The 17,884-nt window shown below is 38.7% G+C and overlaps 1 protein-coding gene across 1 annotated transcript in view; it reads right to left on the bottom strand.

The window, feature by feature from the left end:
* CTNNA3 (catenin alpha 3) overlaps positions 1-17,884 on the bottom strand; it is a 524,245-nt gene that overhangs the window by 185,790 nt on the left and 320,571 nt on the right. Inside the window, exon 10 of the mRNA XM_075154246.1 lies at positions 3,289-3,381. Within this exon, the coding sequence (XP_075010347.1) occupies positions 3,289-3,381 (93 nt within the window). The remainder of the gene's footprint in view (positions 1-3,288; positions 3,382-17,884) is intronic.

Raw genomic sequence — 17,884 nt, 5'->3', positions numbered from 1 at the left:
ATTCTTCCCCTCAAAAATAGCAGCTCAGGATCTGTTTGCATTAAAGCTCTTGGCACTCCCTGGCTTCCATGCCCTCAGGAAGGAAAATGTCATTCTCTCTCATTATGCGCATCACAGCACCTCCACTATGTCTGTTTCTAACAAACATGAGTTTCACAGAGAACAAGCACACCTTCACCTACCTCAGCTACTGTTCAGTCTTGCTTCTCTGCTCTCCCCCAACACCGTATCCTTATCCCAGGTTAAGACACATACTGAAGGCCTTCAACTCCAACCAAGATCTAATCAATGGCTTCCTTCTCACCTCCTCCCTCCTTCAGAGCCTGTTGCAGAAGGCATCCTTATTCCTCAAGTTTATCCCTCAGCAGAGCTCCTCAACCCAGCAAAACCAGAGGCCTACCTTAAGGGAGATAAGGAAAGAGGACCCAGTACAAACACAGAAGCCAGGTCAAATAACAGCCTAGATCCTCCTTACACACCAACACACAGGTTTTTCTAGGACTTTTCTCCCTTGTTCCTCCTCTTATTGGCCTGGTTTGCCAGACATACTTGTTGAACCACCTGAAAGCTGATTAGCCCGTAAAAATGTAAAAACCTATCAAGAATTTAGACAGAGAAGCCAGATCCTTGCCTGCTCATCTCTGCTTTCCTACATTTAGGATATTTTTCCCTCTCTATATTTACAGGTTTACCCTCTACCAGGTATCTTTGCCTATTCCAGAGGACCAACTATTAGAGGAACCAGAGACTTCTTCAAACATGCCACTGAACTGAAGCATAAGGGTAACAAACCCAAGATCTGTATTAGCAAAACAGCTCTACAGATTTATATTTTTGCTGTTCATAAACATAAGTTTGTTTGCTTTTGTGGGTTCTTTTCCTTTTCTTTCTTTGTCATTAATTTGATGAGGTCATGATTTTGTTTGCACACCAGGAAAGTAACATGGACTCCCACATAGAACAAGTGACATTGTAGATTTTACCTACCTGACAACACTTCAGAAAATTCTCCCAACCAAAAGCTAGAAACATGAGCAGAAATAATTCTTCCTTCATCAAAACATATGCTAGCAGCTCTATATTTCTTTATTCTATTCATTATTATTGATTTAACATTAAATATTCTTATAATTCATTTCTCATGAAGTATTCATGAAATTTCAGGAACAACAGGGATTATATGTTTCCTATCGGCTCTTACATGCCTAGCTTATTTCATTTATTGGACAGTCAAAATATTTGCTAAATAATCTCACTTGAGAAAAAAAATATGGTCAGAGTTCAGAATCAACCCTCTACATTTTAACTACAGTGCACTATAATTAATATAACATAAGCATGTCTATGAATTCTAACAATTAAAAGGTTTTCCTCCAGGGTTTGCCAATTCTGTATCTGTCTTTTCCCCAGTGCTACATGGGAAGTTTTGCTGGTCAAATCTGCAGAACTCCCAAGACTCCAAGGTGTTTTCTGTAGGTATTGGTTTTGTTGCTGGGTTTTTTGGTTGGTGTGTTTGAGGTGTGAGGTTTTGGGGTTTTCTTCTGTTTTAATTCAACTATTTCAGATTTCAATCCAAACCACATGGTTCCCTTCAAGAAATATATTTTTCAGAGCACGTAAAATCCCATTTTTTACTCTAAAGGTTTGAGAACATTAGGGAGTTCTACATGCAAATTTCCCCATTCCAAACTCCAATTGATATGCCCTGCAGGGATCTTAATAGATAATTATTTTCCCTGTGGAGGATTTTTAAATGATACAGCATAATCTGATTTATTGAAAAATGCAGGAGACTTATTCTGCTATTTCTTACGTAGGCAAAATGCCAATTGCTTTCGCAGGGAATGGCCCTTATCTAAGAAAGCAGCAAATCCTGCACAATGAACACACTATTAATAGTAATATAATCTTATCATGCGCATACCACATTCTCTATTTAGACAGATCTACAATTATCAACTAATTCACCTCTGGTTTACCTCGAGGTTTAAAAAAGGAAAAAAAAAAACAAACAAGAACCTTCCATTTTACTACAGGAAATTAAAACTCTAGCAACTTAAATGGCTGTGGAGAAAATCAGTATTTTAGTCAAAATTAGATTTTGGGAGTTTCTGGTATCAGATGCAATACTGAAAGTGTAGGTTTTCAATTAAAAAGCTACATCTGGATGCATAATAATGTATTATAAAAGCTGCACTTGTACCTCTGGAGAAACAAAGAAGCTGGAAAAAGCTATTCACTAATTCTTCTTACAAGCCAGCAATCTTCTTACAAAACCAGTAACATATTAAATCAAATAGAGTGGGATGTGAAACACAGAACTGTAAAAGTTATAAAAACAGACATTTTTAGAAACGGAATGATTCAAGAGAAAACACTGATCTGTGATATTTTCAGAATATCACATTTCCTTGACAGAAGTTTCTTTTTCCCCAAGTCTTGCATTTACTCAACAGGCATAAAATGGACTCCTCAAGCTTGTAATTGAACATATTATTAATATTTGCTCTTCACCTTCTATTTCAACCACATTTAGCATTCAAACACACAAGCGGGTAAGAATATTCAGGCCACGGTGTAAACTATAGTGTTCTTCAAAGAGCTAATGATCTTGAAATTATGCAGCCTCAAGGCTGAACCACTCAGATCAGATTCACACAAATCAGTAAAATCTTTGCTTTAAACAGATGTAACTGCAGAAGTTTTTATCTCTAATTCTGAACGTGACAAATACAGAGTGAATACACTTTTTATAAGATATTAAGTACCAAAAATTTATGTGTAGCTGTGCTGTTTTTCGTTCATTTGCTTACGACAAAAGCTCAAGCTTTTGAATTAGCGATAATCAGAAGAATTCATACTTTAATATTCACATACACAAGAACCAAATCAAGTGGTAATAATATTTCAAGTTAAAGGTCAAAATATGTATTGCTTTTTAAGAGTAAAAATACTGGCAATTTGCCTATCATGTTACACTGTTCATTCAATCAGGTTTAATTTCAGAAATAGAGCAGCATGTTTCTTCAATTGCAATTTTTACAGCTTTTTAAAACTCCCAATCAATACAGACTATTAACAATTCCTATGTTAATCACTAAGAAAAAATAAACAAATTAACTGGGTATTTGCCCTTGATTTATCATTTGGTCTCCATTTACTACACTCAGCTGTGTGTATGGAATGGGAATTTAGACTGAAGGAGCATGACTAAACATCTATGGTGTGTGACAAAAATACAGTGTATGCTTAGTGCGCTGTAATGGGAATTAATTGAAAAAGTCATACCTGTGGGCACAAAGTCTCTATGTGATTAGCTGCCATTTGGACAATTTTCATTCCATCTTCATTTGTTGACAATGAACAAGCAAGATTAGCAACCTTAAATAAACAAACAAACAGTTTTGTAAGCAAGTATTCATCCCCAGACTCTCAAACTTGCCAAAAACCATCTCTGCTAGAAAGCCTTCATTATTTGGGGAAATTAATTTGTCAAAGAACATAAGTGAACAAGGAAACAAACGGGAAAAAGAAGGAGCTCTGGAAAGGGATGACAGGAACAAGAAATCTCATGACCTCTCCCCAATTTAGGTTCAGCACATAATAGCTGCAGAGTGGTGTTTAGATAACATCAGGAACTTTCAAAGTAAGATCCTAAAGCTCCAGCTAGACTGCTTGTGATCATTCCTGTTAATTTTTCAGAGCCCTTCAAACCATGTCCAGCTTTTTAATTTTTTTTTTAAACTTACTTTTAAAGCTTAAAGATCAAATAACATTTGTCTTGATTTCTTGTAATGAAATACAGAATGATTTATGTCCTGAGCTATCCACAGATCATTATTTTAATCAGTGGTATGATTTTCTAGTGAAATAGTCGTATCAGTGCAACTTACACTGAAAATGTGTAAGGAAACTTGAAATCTGTGAAAGAACAAGTCTATCTTCTATTTTATTTTACTATACACCTTTTCCTTTAAAGGAAAAAAGCTCTTCCATGACCCTCCACAGTTGAACAAGTTTGAAGAGATGAAGGAAAAAGAGCACTCCAGCTCACTGCAACTCAACATCAACAGGCTGTAACAGACAGACTTGACAAAGGCACAAGTGACGCTGGGATACTCAGATCCAGTAGATCTTTTCATCCTACTGAAGTCGTATAATGTCCTTATGTAGGACACACTTATGTAGGAGTACACACTTCACAGCCTTCACTGAAGTAGCTCTATTACAAATGTATCACTCTAATGTTAATGTAGATCAAGAAGTGCCTGAGAAATAGACCGCTGTAGTGCTGCAAATACCAATGCAGATATAAACATAGATATGCATAGTTAATTTGTAATTATTCAAAAGTCATGCAATGAGTTCTACAGTCCAGCTGCTGCAAAATAAAAGCAAATCTTCATTTATCAACACTTTAGGACACTATTTCTAAGAAAGAACAATAGTTCAATGATGATCTATTACTTTTTATTATTCTTACTTCATTGATGTAAATAATTACACAGAATTAGTTAGCGCATAGCCAAATTAATTACTTTTCCTAGCCAAAATTCAGAAGTAACTAAGACGCTTTCGGAAGAGCATGAGGGCTAGAATGCATGGCCTTCCATGTACACCTGTGCCTACATATAAATACTTTATGGATCTATCCCCGGTATTCCAACACAACTCACTGGTTTCCCACCTTTGTGATGTGTTACCTTGTCCACATAAAAAGTAACGGTTAAGACTGAAGAAATCCAATTTTCATAGATGCACTCAAGCTGCATTCGCTTTTATTTGAAGTAAACTGCCATGTGTTTTTTAATGTAATATTTGAGAAAAATTGTTTTTGATCCTACGCTTCGCCTTCTGACTCTTCAGCTGTAAGTTACCTACAGATGTTTTGGTATCACCATAATACAACTCTAGAAGATACTATTCCCTCACCTCCAAAAAAAATCAGTTCTTTTTCTTTGGATTGAAGGTCAGGGTTTTTCAATATTGGTTACAACAACTAATTCATGTTGGTTTGAATATTTTAATTTCTTTGCCCCAGACACTGAGCTGCTTGTGTATCCCAAATGTATCACTGTATTCATTCACACTGCATTAATATACCATTATATATAAAAAGAAGTACTCTACAAGGCTCAGTGCAAATATTATTGACCTATTTCTTAAAGAGCTCCTCAACACCTAAAGCAGTAACATTTCAAAGGTTTAAAAAAAAAAAAAAAAGGCAATACAAGCCATTCCACCAGGACGAAATAAACTCTCAGCAGCTTTTTCTCTTTGCCATAAAGTTCCTCAGGTTTCCCAATTTCATTTCACAGTTCCCAGGAAAACTAAACTTTTAATTTCTGGCAATCCACTGCAAATCTGCGCGATACGTAGCTCCTGTTATCAGTAAGAACAGTTTTAAGCAGTAACTGTTTCGTTGTAAGCAATAAATGTTTCATCCCTGTCTTGATGTGCATGGCAGATACAGAGACAGCTTAAAACAATTTTTTATCCTGTCTCCCAGTTGCACTGGCTGAAACATCTCGGTCCTCAAATCCAGTCCTTGACATAAATTGTGTCATAGAATCACAGAATAATAATTTAGGCTGAAAGAAGTTTCCAGAGGTCATGTAGTCCAACCCCCTGCTCAAAATATGAGAATGAACTCTAAACCAATCTGTGCCAATGGCTCTATGTAGCAGACCAGCGTCTGCGGACAAATTATGTGTATGTTACCAGATAACACTGAAGATTAGAAGGGTAAAAAAGTGTGGCTCTTCTCTGACAAAACATGCTCAGGTTGGGAAGGATCTCTTAATCCACAAGTATTCTCTTTTATTTGAAGTCAACAGCCATGGGTTTTTTTAATATGTATTGAGGAAAAACTGTTTCTGATCTTACACTTCCCTTCCCGATTCTTCAGCTCTAAGTATTCCTTGGTGATGGCCCAATTCATAGTACTATTCTCAAAGCACAAACCACAGACTAAGGATATAAATATTAGGAATTTATCTTAAGCCACTTTACGACGACAAGCAAACAGAGGTCTGTATTATTTACATTAGCTGTCTTTTAAAAATTAATAAAGATAGTAGTATTTGGCTACTTCAAAATAAATATGTTTATTGAATCTGGCCAGGGATATCAAGGGCAACAAGAAAAGATTCTATAGGTATGTCAGTGATAAAAGGAAGACTAGAGAAAACATGGGTCCTCTCTGGAAGGAAATGGGAGACCTGGTTACCCAGGATATGGAGCAGGCTAAGGTACTCAATGACTTTTTTGCCTCAATCTTCACTGGCAAGTGTTCACGCCACACCGCCAAAGTCGCAGAAGGCAAAGGCAGGGATTGGGAGAATGAATAGCTGCCCACTGTAGGAGATCAGGTTTGAGACCATCTAAGGAACCTGAAGGTGCACAAGTCCATGGGACCTGATGAGATGCATCCACGGATCCTGAGGGAACTGGCGGATTAAGTTGCTAAGCCACTATCCATCATATTTGAGAAGTCATGGCAATCCACTGAAGTTCCCACTGACCGGAAAAGGGGAAACATAATCCCCATTTTTAAAAAGGGAAAAAAGGAAGACCTGCGGAACTACAGGCCAGTTAGTCTCACCTCTGTGCCTGGCAAGATCATGGAGCAGATCCTCCTGGAAACTATGCTAAGGCACATAGAAAATAAGGAGCTGATTGGTGACAGCCGACATGGCTTCACTAAAGGCAAATCTTGCCTGACAAATCTGGTGGCCTTCTACGATGGGGTTACAGCGTTGCTGGATAAGGGAAGAGCAATTGATGTAATCTACCTGGACTTGTGCAAAGCATTTGACGCTGTCCCGCACGACATCCTTGTCTTTAAATTGGAGAGTCATGGATTTGACGGATGAACCATTCAGCGGATAAGGAACTGGCTGGATGGTCACACTCAAAGAGTTGCAGTCAACGGCTCGATTCCAAGTGGAGACCAGTGATGAGCAGAGTTCCTCAGGGGTCGGTACTGGGACCAGAGCTGTTTAACATTTTTGTTGGTGACACAGACAGTGGGATTAAGTGCACACTTAGCAAGTTTGCTGATGCGTGCAAACAGCTGTGTGCTGTGGTCGACACGCTGGAGGGAAGGGATGCCATCCAGACGGACTTTGACAGGCTTGAGGAGTGGGCCTGTGCAAACCTCATGAAGTTCATCAAGGCCAAGGGCAAGGTCCTGCACATGGGTCGGGGCAATTCCAAGCACAAATACAGGCTGGGGGGAGAATGGATTGAGAGCAGCCCTGAGGAGAAAGACTTGGGGGTGTTGGTTGATGAGAAGCTCAACATGACCCGGCAATGTGCACCTGCAGCCCAGAAAGCCAACCATATCCTGGACTGCATCAAAAGAAGCGTGGCCAGCAGATTGAGGGAGGTAACTCTCCCTCTCTACTCCGCTTTTGTGAGACCCCACCTGAAGTACTGCGTTCAGCTCTGGGGCCCCCAACATGAGAAGGACATGGACCTGTTGGAGCAAGCCCAGAGGAGGGCCATGAAGACGATCAGAGGGCTGGAACACCTCTACCTATGAGGACAGGCTGAGAGAGCTGGGGTTGTTCAGCCTGGAGAAGAGAAGGCTCTGGGGAGACCTTATAGCAGCCTTCCAGTATCTGAAGGGGGGCCTACAAGAAAGCTGAAGAAGGACTTTTTACAAGGGCATGTAGTGATACGACAAGGGGTAATGGCTTTAAACTGAAAGAGGGTAGATTCAGACTAATACAAGGAAGAAATTCTTCACTATGAGGGTGGTGAGGCACTGGAACAGGTTGCCCAGAGAAGTTGTGGATGCCCCACAACTTGGAAGTGTTCAAGGCCAGGTTGGATGGGGCTTTGAGCAGCCTGGTCTAGTGGAAAGTATCCCTGCCCATGGCAGGGGGGCTGGAACTAGATGATCTTTAAGGTTACTTCCAACCCAAACCATTCTATGATTCCATGACACAAACGGACACAAATACAATAAAGCAATCCATTGAGGTAGAGATTAATCCTGAGTAATCACAGTTCAGAAGATACTTCATTTGCAGGAGGTGAGAGCAACCAAATACTGAACTGAGGAATAACATTTGAATTTCAGCATTAAAGTAGTCAACATGGCTTTTGATATAAATTAGATACTCTACGTAAATTCATTTTAACTGTTAGTCTGCTCTCCTCCAACTATAACTGAAAAAAGGTACTTACATATTCTTTGTTTCTAATTTTGTGGTATACTGAACCATCTTCTACAAGTTCATTATGTGTTCTTCTACCGCTAGCTTTACTCATAAAGCCTTAAAAAGTCTTTTGAGGAAAATGACTGTTCATACAAAGAAATGCCATGGAAAAACTAGGAAGGTCAACAATAAATAATGACTCTATGATTTTTTAAGGAAAAGGCTACATTGATATATGTATGTCTTCTAGTCATTGCTGCATTTTTATATGTATTTATGATTACTATGTGCATTTTTATGAGCTTAATAAAACTTACATAGACTAGAATATTTGTTTAGAGTGAAAAAACATATTCCTGTGGACTGAAAACTTACCTCCAGTGGGCAATAAAGTAATATCACAATGTTGTTTGTTTTCCAACCCATTTTCTACCGTTAAACTTAATTTCTTTCCAGATCAAGTCAAATAGTAATACTGATCTATTTATAAGCTGCTGCCAGAGTTTATATGGGTTTTTTGCATTGTTTATAAAATGCTTTAGGATACTTCAGGTCAAAAGTTACACTATTACTTTAATTTTTATTAGTTTTTACTTTTGTGGTACTAAAGTTAGAAACAATACTCAAATATATTTTTAACAAATATTATATTGCCTTCCCTGTCTCTTTTAGCTTTTCATCTTCCACTCTTCCAGAAGGATTCTTGAATCTGCAATTTAACTACTGTGGGGCACTACATATCTGCAAGCCTCTTTACTCACCTTTGGTTCCTTTTGCACTTCTCTTAATTTTGCATGTCTCTAGCTCTTCCATTTTCTGCAGAACTGAATTATATAGTACTCCATTAATGCTATAATCGCTACTGATTCGACAAAATTAGCTCTACCTTGTACACCGGAGGCTTATCACTGCCCCTGCTCAACTGTAACCAACTACCTTGTTAACATGAAGAAACTCCTCAGAGTATTATGTAACTTCAAATGTTTCCTGTAACGTTATTTGTCAAGCACGCCAAAGATTCTATTTCTGTAATTAACTAATAAAGGGTATTTGAATACCAATGGACTAGACTGTTCTCTTTTCTTTTAACCAACATAAATCTAGAACAATCCACTGCAACCGGTTTATTTCAAGTTCCATGTGCTCAGAGAAGTCTTATCTCATACAAGTTCATTTAGGAGATTGTTTTGATAAACTGGGCCTCAACCAAAATAAAACTAGAAAATAAACAAACACAATTCTCTGAGGCAAAGATCACACATCTGTAAGGGAGAATTCTGCACAGTAACATTTCATGCAGACAGAAAAAAAATGCCAGTATAAAGGCAAAAATTTATTTTAGCAGTAGACAAAGGTGTTGTATGTTATATTAAGCCAGAAGAAAGCATGGTTTTCGAAACGAGAAAGTGACTATCCAATTCTATAAACATGTAACCAATAACCAACCTTCTGATTTTCCTTCTCTCGGCCTGACAACAAACATGGTGAATCAGATAGCAGTTAACCATCTGCTATCTGAGAAAGAGAGCATCAGTCATGCACAGAATTAGCTAATTCCTTAAAATATCTAAGAAGAGGAGTGATCAAAACTCACTACCAGAATATACAGTCCTTGAGGGAACTGGGCACCACGCACGCTGAAGTGTTTTTGAATACATTAGTGACCTGGGCTCTGACATTGACCTGTCTGACACTAGCAGGATTTGATAAACATCTATCACCAGTGAAAGCCAGTAAAGATCAGGGTGGATCAACCAGTTCTCAAAACAAATACAACATCTCAAATTCCAAATATGCCATATATTTTCCAGTTTTTAAATAAAATACCATCTTATGAGAGGCCTGTTCCCCCCCCATCAACTAATCTTTTTGTATCTTCTCAGGTCTTTCAGTGTAAAATTCCCAAATATTTCTTCTCTTCTGCATGAACATTTCTTTTTTCCTTTCCTCCCTGCATGAAACCGTCTATCTCCCGCACCCAAATAATAAAGAAGCAAATACAACACATATAATAAACTGTTGTTAGAATACTCAAGATTTCAGGCCCTTTTCCTCCATAAAACAAAGCTAAGATCCAAACATATTCATGAATACATCCTCATTTATTTTCTTATTACTCATTATTCAAATAGTCTACGAAACAACATCCACTACCCTTGTTTTAAAGATTTTTCTGTTAGACGAAATAACATACGGTTTTGTCATACCAATACCCAAGTGTACTCGGGTGACCTTTGTTTCGCCTAGCATCTTAGACTCCTCCTGTTGTCAGAATCAAAATCTTCACCTCTTTGCCTCTGACTGGTTAACTGAGATGGAAATCGATCCCAGGAGATGCAGAGTATTTCCTCCAAGATGCATACACCCTCTATTATTTAAATCAGCGTGAGCTAGGAAGACTCAGTATGCTAACAAAATGAAACCACAGAGCTCTCACTTAGCAGTTAATAAATATTAGTGGAGCAGGAGAAGAGAGAGACTTCTTTCCAGCAGTGTAATCACTTAGTTACAACGCCAGAAATTCTTTCAGTTCAATGTAAATGTTTTCAACTCCTTGAAGAAGTAGGACACCTGACAAATAAAACATTAAATGATTGTTTTTGAATGAGAAACAAAAACACAGTTCATGTAACAGTTCTTAAAAGAGTTCAAAATAGAAGCACTACCCTACAAAAGCTAGGTATTTATCCTTTTACAAAAACAACTATGCTTTAAGCACATTGTTCTGATGCAACACCTGGATTGGTTATACATGCTACAGATTTACATTTTTATAAATAAAAGGTCAATCATACTAAGCGTAAGTTAATTAATTTGACAATACATGAAAAACAGAATTCACCTCTGGAAAGTTACAAAGAACCACCACTCAGAAATGTAATAAATACTGTATCACAAATACTTACAAAACAATCATAAAGGCGGGGGGACCCACCAACAAATCCACAGATAATCAAAGAAAATGAAAGATCAGTGTGACAAAACATACTTTCAGAATTTAATCCATCTCGGGATCAGCCCTTTGCTGAACTTTTGCCTCCGCAGAAAGTATGGCAATTCGTTTTATATCTAACATTAATATCGACCACCTGCTTCAGCAATATTGGAAGTATATAGCAGTTCAGGCTTCTGGAATGTGTATTTTTCGCATTAAGAAGCAAAAGTTAATCTATATTCTAGTTCATTCCCAACTATCATCATTATTAACTACTGGTACAGAACTATAGACGTGTGTGGTGCTCAAGCACTTACAATCAAATCTAGAATGAGAATAATAGGAGAGTCAACAATAACACATTGAGGTTAGCTATAGCTGAATAAAGTTTGACATGCAGAATGTTAATGCACATTACCTAGAAGCATAAATGAACTCTTCAGCAACAAAAGAACACTTTCTTCTCCATAGTTGAAAGGAAACAAGACAGGGAGATACAAGCATACACTTACTCAATAATACAAATTCAATTCATCGTATTACCAGAAATAAAGTAGCTCACATCAGCCATACAAACTTTGGTATTAATTTTCACACATCCACCATTAATAGTACCTACTTTATTTTCTGCAGGACGTAGTACTGTGTTACAAATGGCACGTGACAAATCAGTCAAACTGTTTATCCTCTAAAAATTACTACAGAATTCAGCATGTCCAATTTCTCTTAAAAAAGTAATCTCTTTTTGAGACAACAAACAAAATTTCATGATGATGGGTTGTCCTTCTGTTCACAGGACTAAGAGCAAAAAGACTACCTTAGATCCTTAGTCCCAAAATCAGTGCAGCAACTTTTTATTTCCCGGCAAACTACTGAACAGAAGTTCAATGATACGAGCAATAACCAAAGGAGTACTACAATTTACCAATGCATAGGACAAGATTCTAATTTCACTTTACTTGTGAAAATCCCAAATACTATCACTGACTTTGGTTAAGGTTTGCACCAAAAGATGTCACTGACTTTCCAGAAACACACTGTTTTCCTCCCTAGATATTTAACTGAACCAAATCAGTACTGCAAAATAAATGCACAAAACCATTCAACCATGTATACCAGCATACATGGTTAGTAAACTGGGACAACACAATATCAATGAAGACAGTATTTGCTAATTTATTATTAATAGTATGAATTGGTTAGTATTATAATGAAAATCCAAATTTAAACCTAGATAGAATGAATATATAACAAAACTAGGAAACAGTATAAAGCTGCATATCTTTTCATACTGCATGACAGGAAGGATTAACCTGAAACTTTAGGCATTCTTATTGTCAATCCTAAGAAGACTTCTCCTCAAAAAGGAAAAAAAAGCTTTATCAAAGAACTAATTTTCTTGATGCAAAAATGCAGTCACAGGTCCTCCCGCCCTCCAGAAACAAAAAGAAAAAGAAAAAAAGAAAAAAAAGAAAAGAAAAAAAGAAAGGAAAAAAGAAAAACAAAAAAAGAAAAAGAAAAAAAAGAAAAAAGAAAAGAAAAAGAAAAAAAAAGAAACAGAAAAAAGAAACAGAAAAAAGAAACAGAAAAAAGAAACAGAAAAAAGAAACAGAAAAAAGAAACAGAAAAAAGAAACAGAAAAAAGAAACAGAAAAAAGAAACAGAAAAAAGAAACAGAAAAAAGAAACAGAAAAAAAGAAACAGAAAAAAAGAAACAGAAAAAAAGAAACAGAAAAAAAAAAGTGTCATCCACTTTTTCAAGATTCAGCTTGTGGCAATATCTGAATTCACTTTGAAAGCCTTTCCAGAGCAAGTACAAGGTCCATCTCCAATTTAAAAGAGGATGAAATTTACTGAAGAAAGCAGGTCAGAGCCTAAGGCACCTTATGTGATGCACAACCACCAGCTCCTCCTACCTCACGAAAATAAACACATCAGATGTATTTGAAGAATTCTTTTCAAATATTGATTTTTCAGGAAGAAGAAAAGTCCCATTTCACAACTTGTCATGAGTTACGTCTCTATTTCAGTATTCTTGAAATCTTTCTCCAGCCCAATTCTCTCTCTCCAACCTTTGGGACAGGATAGCACCAATTGCGCAAAATGGTGTGCAATCCTCACACCGTGTTTGCACATGGGGGGGGGAGGGGGGAATCTTATTTTCAGAAAGATTTTTGGGTTTACACTTTATAATTAATTGGACGACTCATTTTTTCCTCCCAGGCTTTCCAACAGTTGAAATGTTGACAACTGCCGTTTCCTGGAATTAAAATAAAGGAAAATAACTCAGAAGAACCCTCCTAGAAAAGACGACCTTAATGATTACCAGAAACCAAGGTACAGCCTTTCATATAGCATCATTCAAGACAAAAAACAATCACAGAACACAGATGCATAGATTTATATCTACCATAAACAAAAAATGCATTCATTACACAGAGTTACACAGGATACAACATACCTTAACGTTTCCAGTGTTATTATAAAGACCTTCAGTCTATTCTAGTTTATCCTTGAACAGGACTTGAAAAAATAATATCCAGAAAAGAAGGACTACTTTACCACTCCATCACCAAACAGCTCTAAGCATAAGGATAATGCATAATAATTAAGTACAAATATGGACTGTATATCCCTTACTTCCATCAGTGAGCAGCTGCTCACACAAGTGCTCCCAAAAGCTGTTGTTGCTTAAATCCTTCATCTCAAAAAAAGCCAAACATTCTGACTTGAAGAACTGAAACGGGAAATTTGGCAACCTAGGAAAAAAGATGCTTCTTAATATGTTGTTTTCTATCGTTGCCTCACAAATTGATATTTTAATTTTATGCTGCACAAAATTAGGCCTTAAACAAGGCCGTTGAGCTTACTACTTGCAAAAGGAAAACACCTCTTAACATCAACGACTCGATAAGGAAGAAAAACCACAGATATTACTAGTTTTTAGCGGCCTGAATTGCCCTGCATGCTCTGGGCCGCGCACTGCCTGCCCGCGCAGTTTTCCCCTCAGCACCCGGCAGCTCGGCACTCGGAACGGCGGAATTCTCCTCCCAGAAGACGAAAACGCCTGTTTGACAATCTACGTTAAGAGATCGACAGAGAAACGTGCAACCAAACCCACCCGCTCCCGCTAGGCAGGACCTGCCGCCGCTCACCGCCGCGCCACAACCGCCGGGTGGCCACGGAACCTTCCAGAAGGAGCGGGGCGGGCCGGGGCGTTGCCGGGAGGCGGGGCGCTGCGGCGGGGCAGAGGCGCGAGCTGGCGGCTGCGAAGGCCCCGGCCGGGCTGGCGGGAGGGGCGCGGCGCGCGGCCCGGCGTGGGGCTGAGGCGGGCGCTGCCCGGAGGTGGCGCTCCCCCGCCGGGAAGCGAGGCGTCGCGGTACGGAGCGCGGCAGCGCCGGGCCCGGCTCTCGCGACACCGAGGGCCGGGGCAAAGGGCCCGTGCCTGGAAAGCTTAAAAGGGCCTTTTCACTGCAAGAGTAGCTTCGTGAAGAGAGAGTCTGAGCACCGTGATTCCCTACTGCCAATGGTTTTGTTTTCTTCTCGCTGAATATTAACTAACCATACCGGATAGGCATGAGGTCTGGGTATGTGCTAACTCTATTCAAAAAACTTTCCATCATGAAAGTGAATCGAAATTTAAAATTGAAATTTAAAGTTGTAAACATGCTTTGGAAGCTTTTTATGAAATGCTCATAAAACAATCCATAATTCACTCATAATGAAGTACATGCATGTATGTATACTAAATAACTGAGTTGTCCGTAAAGCAAAATAAATGTTACACCGCTCCAGTGGTAAAAATCTGATCTGTGCCACAGGCACATAGCATATTCTTATCACATTATGTCATTACTGCGTTACAGTATATTCCTATGCATTCACTATAGGCTACATTTCAAATATCTTGTAAATTAATCCTCTTGTTCATTTTTAACCTTCCTTTATCCCTTAAATGAATATCTAAGTAATTTTTGTCAGGTTTATTAGTTTTTCTTCTCTTTGTGAATGGTGTCATGAGCTGCGTTCCTGCAGCTACTGTGAAAGCCATCTACAGATGGCAAATTCCAATTAAAGTGGAGCTGGAGATGGTCTGCCAGCTACTGTAGTTTATATGGAATAAATGTTGTACTAACATAAAATGTTTCTATGTCAGTGGAAGTCTTTATTTCATATTAACTGATTTCAAAGGGTCATAAAATATTTTGTAAGAAATCCTTGACTCGTTTTTGCAATGTGATCTCTAGGAAACGTAAAATTGATCACAAAGGAAAACACTTAAAACCATTTATAAGCCTTGCAACCAAAACTTACATATAAAGTCATCCAGATCTCCAAACTGCAGATTGCAGAGCAGTCTGAGGCATTGTGTGGGGTCACGCTTAAGCATGTGGATAGAATTCAAAGTGTAGGATTGTCACCCTACTAAATTCACTGACAAAACTCCTATGGAGAGTGTATTTTGTTTACGGTACACTGGCCTTGAAAAAGAGCAAATGAATTCATTGTAAAGCGATACACAGATAAGAAACAATCCTAATGCACAGTAGACATCCATCCAACAACAGAGTAAGAGATGTGGAGGTTACTAATATGTTTCAAAGGAAACAAATCTATGTGCAAGGAAGTCTAGAATTATAACCTATAAATGATTCCTAACAAAGGGCTGACAGAGTACATGTTAATTAAGTAAAATTCAGAATGGTGATCTGAACTTCCTATCACAAAAGTACATGCAATATGGCTACTACTGTCTGTCTGTCCCTTTACTGGACCGGTTGGATAAAAGAGAGCTGGTAGTGGTGTGACTGAGGACAGTTCCTTAAGAGAACACATACTCAAATACTTTAATTCTGTCCTACAGAGTCTAGCAAGGAGGTTCCTTGCGTCTAGCAAGACCAGCCTGTGTTTTTCAGAAGAAAGTTTTAGAAATTTGTCATGAACTCAGTATTTTGAATACTAGGCTAACAGTTATTAAAAAGCATTTAATATAATGATGTTAAAATGTGAGCAATGTGATCTCCTTGGAAGTAACTATGTTGACATTATTGCATATTGCTTGAGTTTGTTGTTCAGTTTCTTTTAAGAGCTTCTGCAGAGGATGAATTACACCAAAGGGAAATACCTAACAGTAGGTGCCTTTTGTCTCAGCCAAGTTGTCGCAAACGAGAACACCCAACTTCCCTGTTAAACAAAGATCACTTGCCTTCTTTGTGATCAGAAATTCTAGTCCATGACTTCCCATAGTATGTTTTCTTGATAATTTCCTTGCTTTTTTTTTTTTAAGGAGAGTTCAGCCACTATTCTTTTAATTTTATTTATGCTGTTAAGTCTGTATTATGAAAGGATTTGTCCTACCTTTTTATTTTCTTGCCTCAAATACAAGATATTAGATAGCTTCTCTAAGTATAATGCACAAACTGCATTTCAGAACGAGAACATTTCTCCACTATTTCAATATATTCAAGAACTCACGTTATTAAGTACAGTCTTGTAAAAAGCATCACAGTGGGGGAAAAAAATACTAGTTCAAAAGCCATTTGGCAGTGGTAAAATACCCAAAAAGATTCCTAGAAAAGTGATTAAATTGAGCAAACAAACATGTTGCCTGATCCGCTACAAAATACTCTTAAAATCATAAAATGCTTTCGGTTGGAAGGGATCATCTAGTTCCAACCCCTTGCCATGGGCAGGGACACTTTCCACTAGACCAGGTTACTCAAAGCCCCATCCAACCTGGCCTTGAACACTTCCAGGGATGGGGCATCCACAGCTTCTCTGGGCAACCTGTTCCAGTGCCTCACCACCCTCATAGTGAAGAATTTCTTCCTTGTATCTAATCTAAATCTACTTTCTTTCAGTTTAAAGCCATTACCCCTTGTCCTATCACTACAGGCCCCGGTAAAAGTAAAATATATCTCCACCTTTTTTATAAGCCCTCTTTAAGTACTGAAAGGCCCCAATAGGGTCTCCCCAGAGCCTTCTCTTCTCCAGGCTGAACAACCCCAACTCTCTCAGCCTTTCTTCATAGGAGAGGTGTTCCATCCCTCTGATCATTTTTGTGGCCCTCCTCCGGACTCACTCCAACATGTCCACGTCTTTCTTGTTCTGGCGGCCCCAGAGCTGGATGCAGTACCCCAGATGGGGTCTCACGAGAGCGGAGTAGAGAGGGAGAATCACCTCCCTTGACCTGCTGGCCACACTTCTTTTGATGCAGCCCAGGATACGGTTGGCTTTCTGGGCTGCAAGCTCACATTGCTGTGTCATACCTAATTTTTCATCTACCAGTATCGCCAAGTCCTTTTCCATAGGGCTGCTCTCAATCAATTCATCCTCCAGTCTATACTGGTACTGGTGATTGCTCCAACCCAGGTGCAGGACCTTGCCCTTGGCCTTGTTGAACTTCAAGAGGTTCGCACGGGCCCACTCCTCAAGCCTGTCAAGGTCCCTCTGGATGGCATCCCCTCCCTCAAGCGTATCAACTGCACCAGCTTAGTGTCATCAGCAAACTTGCTGAAGGTGCGCTCAATCCCACTGTCAATGTCATTAATAAAGATATTGAACAGTACTGGTCCCAATGTGCACCCCTGAAGGACAACCTGTTACTGATCTCCATTTGGACACTAAGCCGTTGACTGCAACTCTTTGGATGCAGCCATCCAGCCAAGTCCTTATCCATCAAATAGTCCATCCCTTGCACTCTTACCTCTCCAATTTAGCAACAAGGATGTTGTATGGGATCGTGTCAAAGGTTTACAAAAGTCAAGACAGACGACATCTG

This window comes from Calonectris borealis, chromosome 7 (assembly GCF_964195595.1).
Source record: "Calonectris borealis chromosome 7, bCalBor7.hap1.2, whole genome shotgun sequence".
Classification (NCBI taxonomy): Eukaryota; Metazoa; Chordata; class Aves; order Procellariiformes; family Procellariidae; genus Calonectris; species Calonectris borealis.
This window is presented reverse-complemented; position numbering and strand designations above follow the sequence as displayed.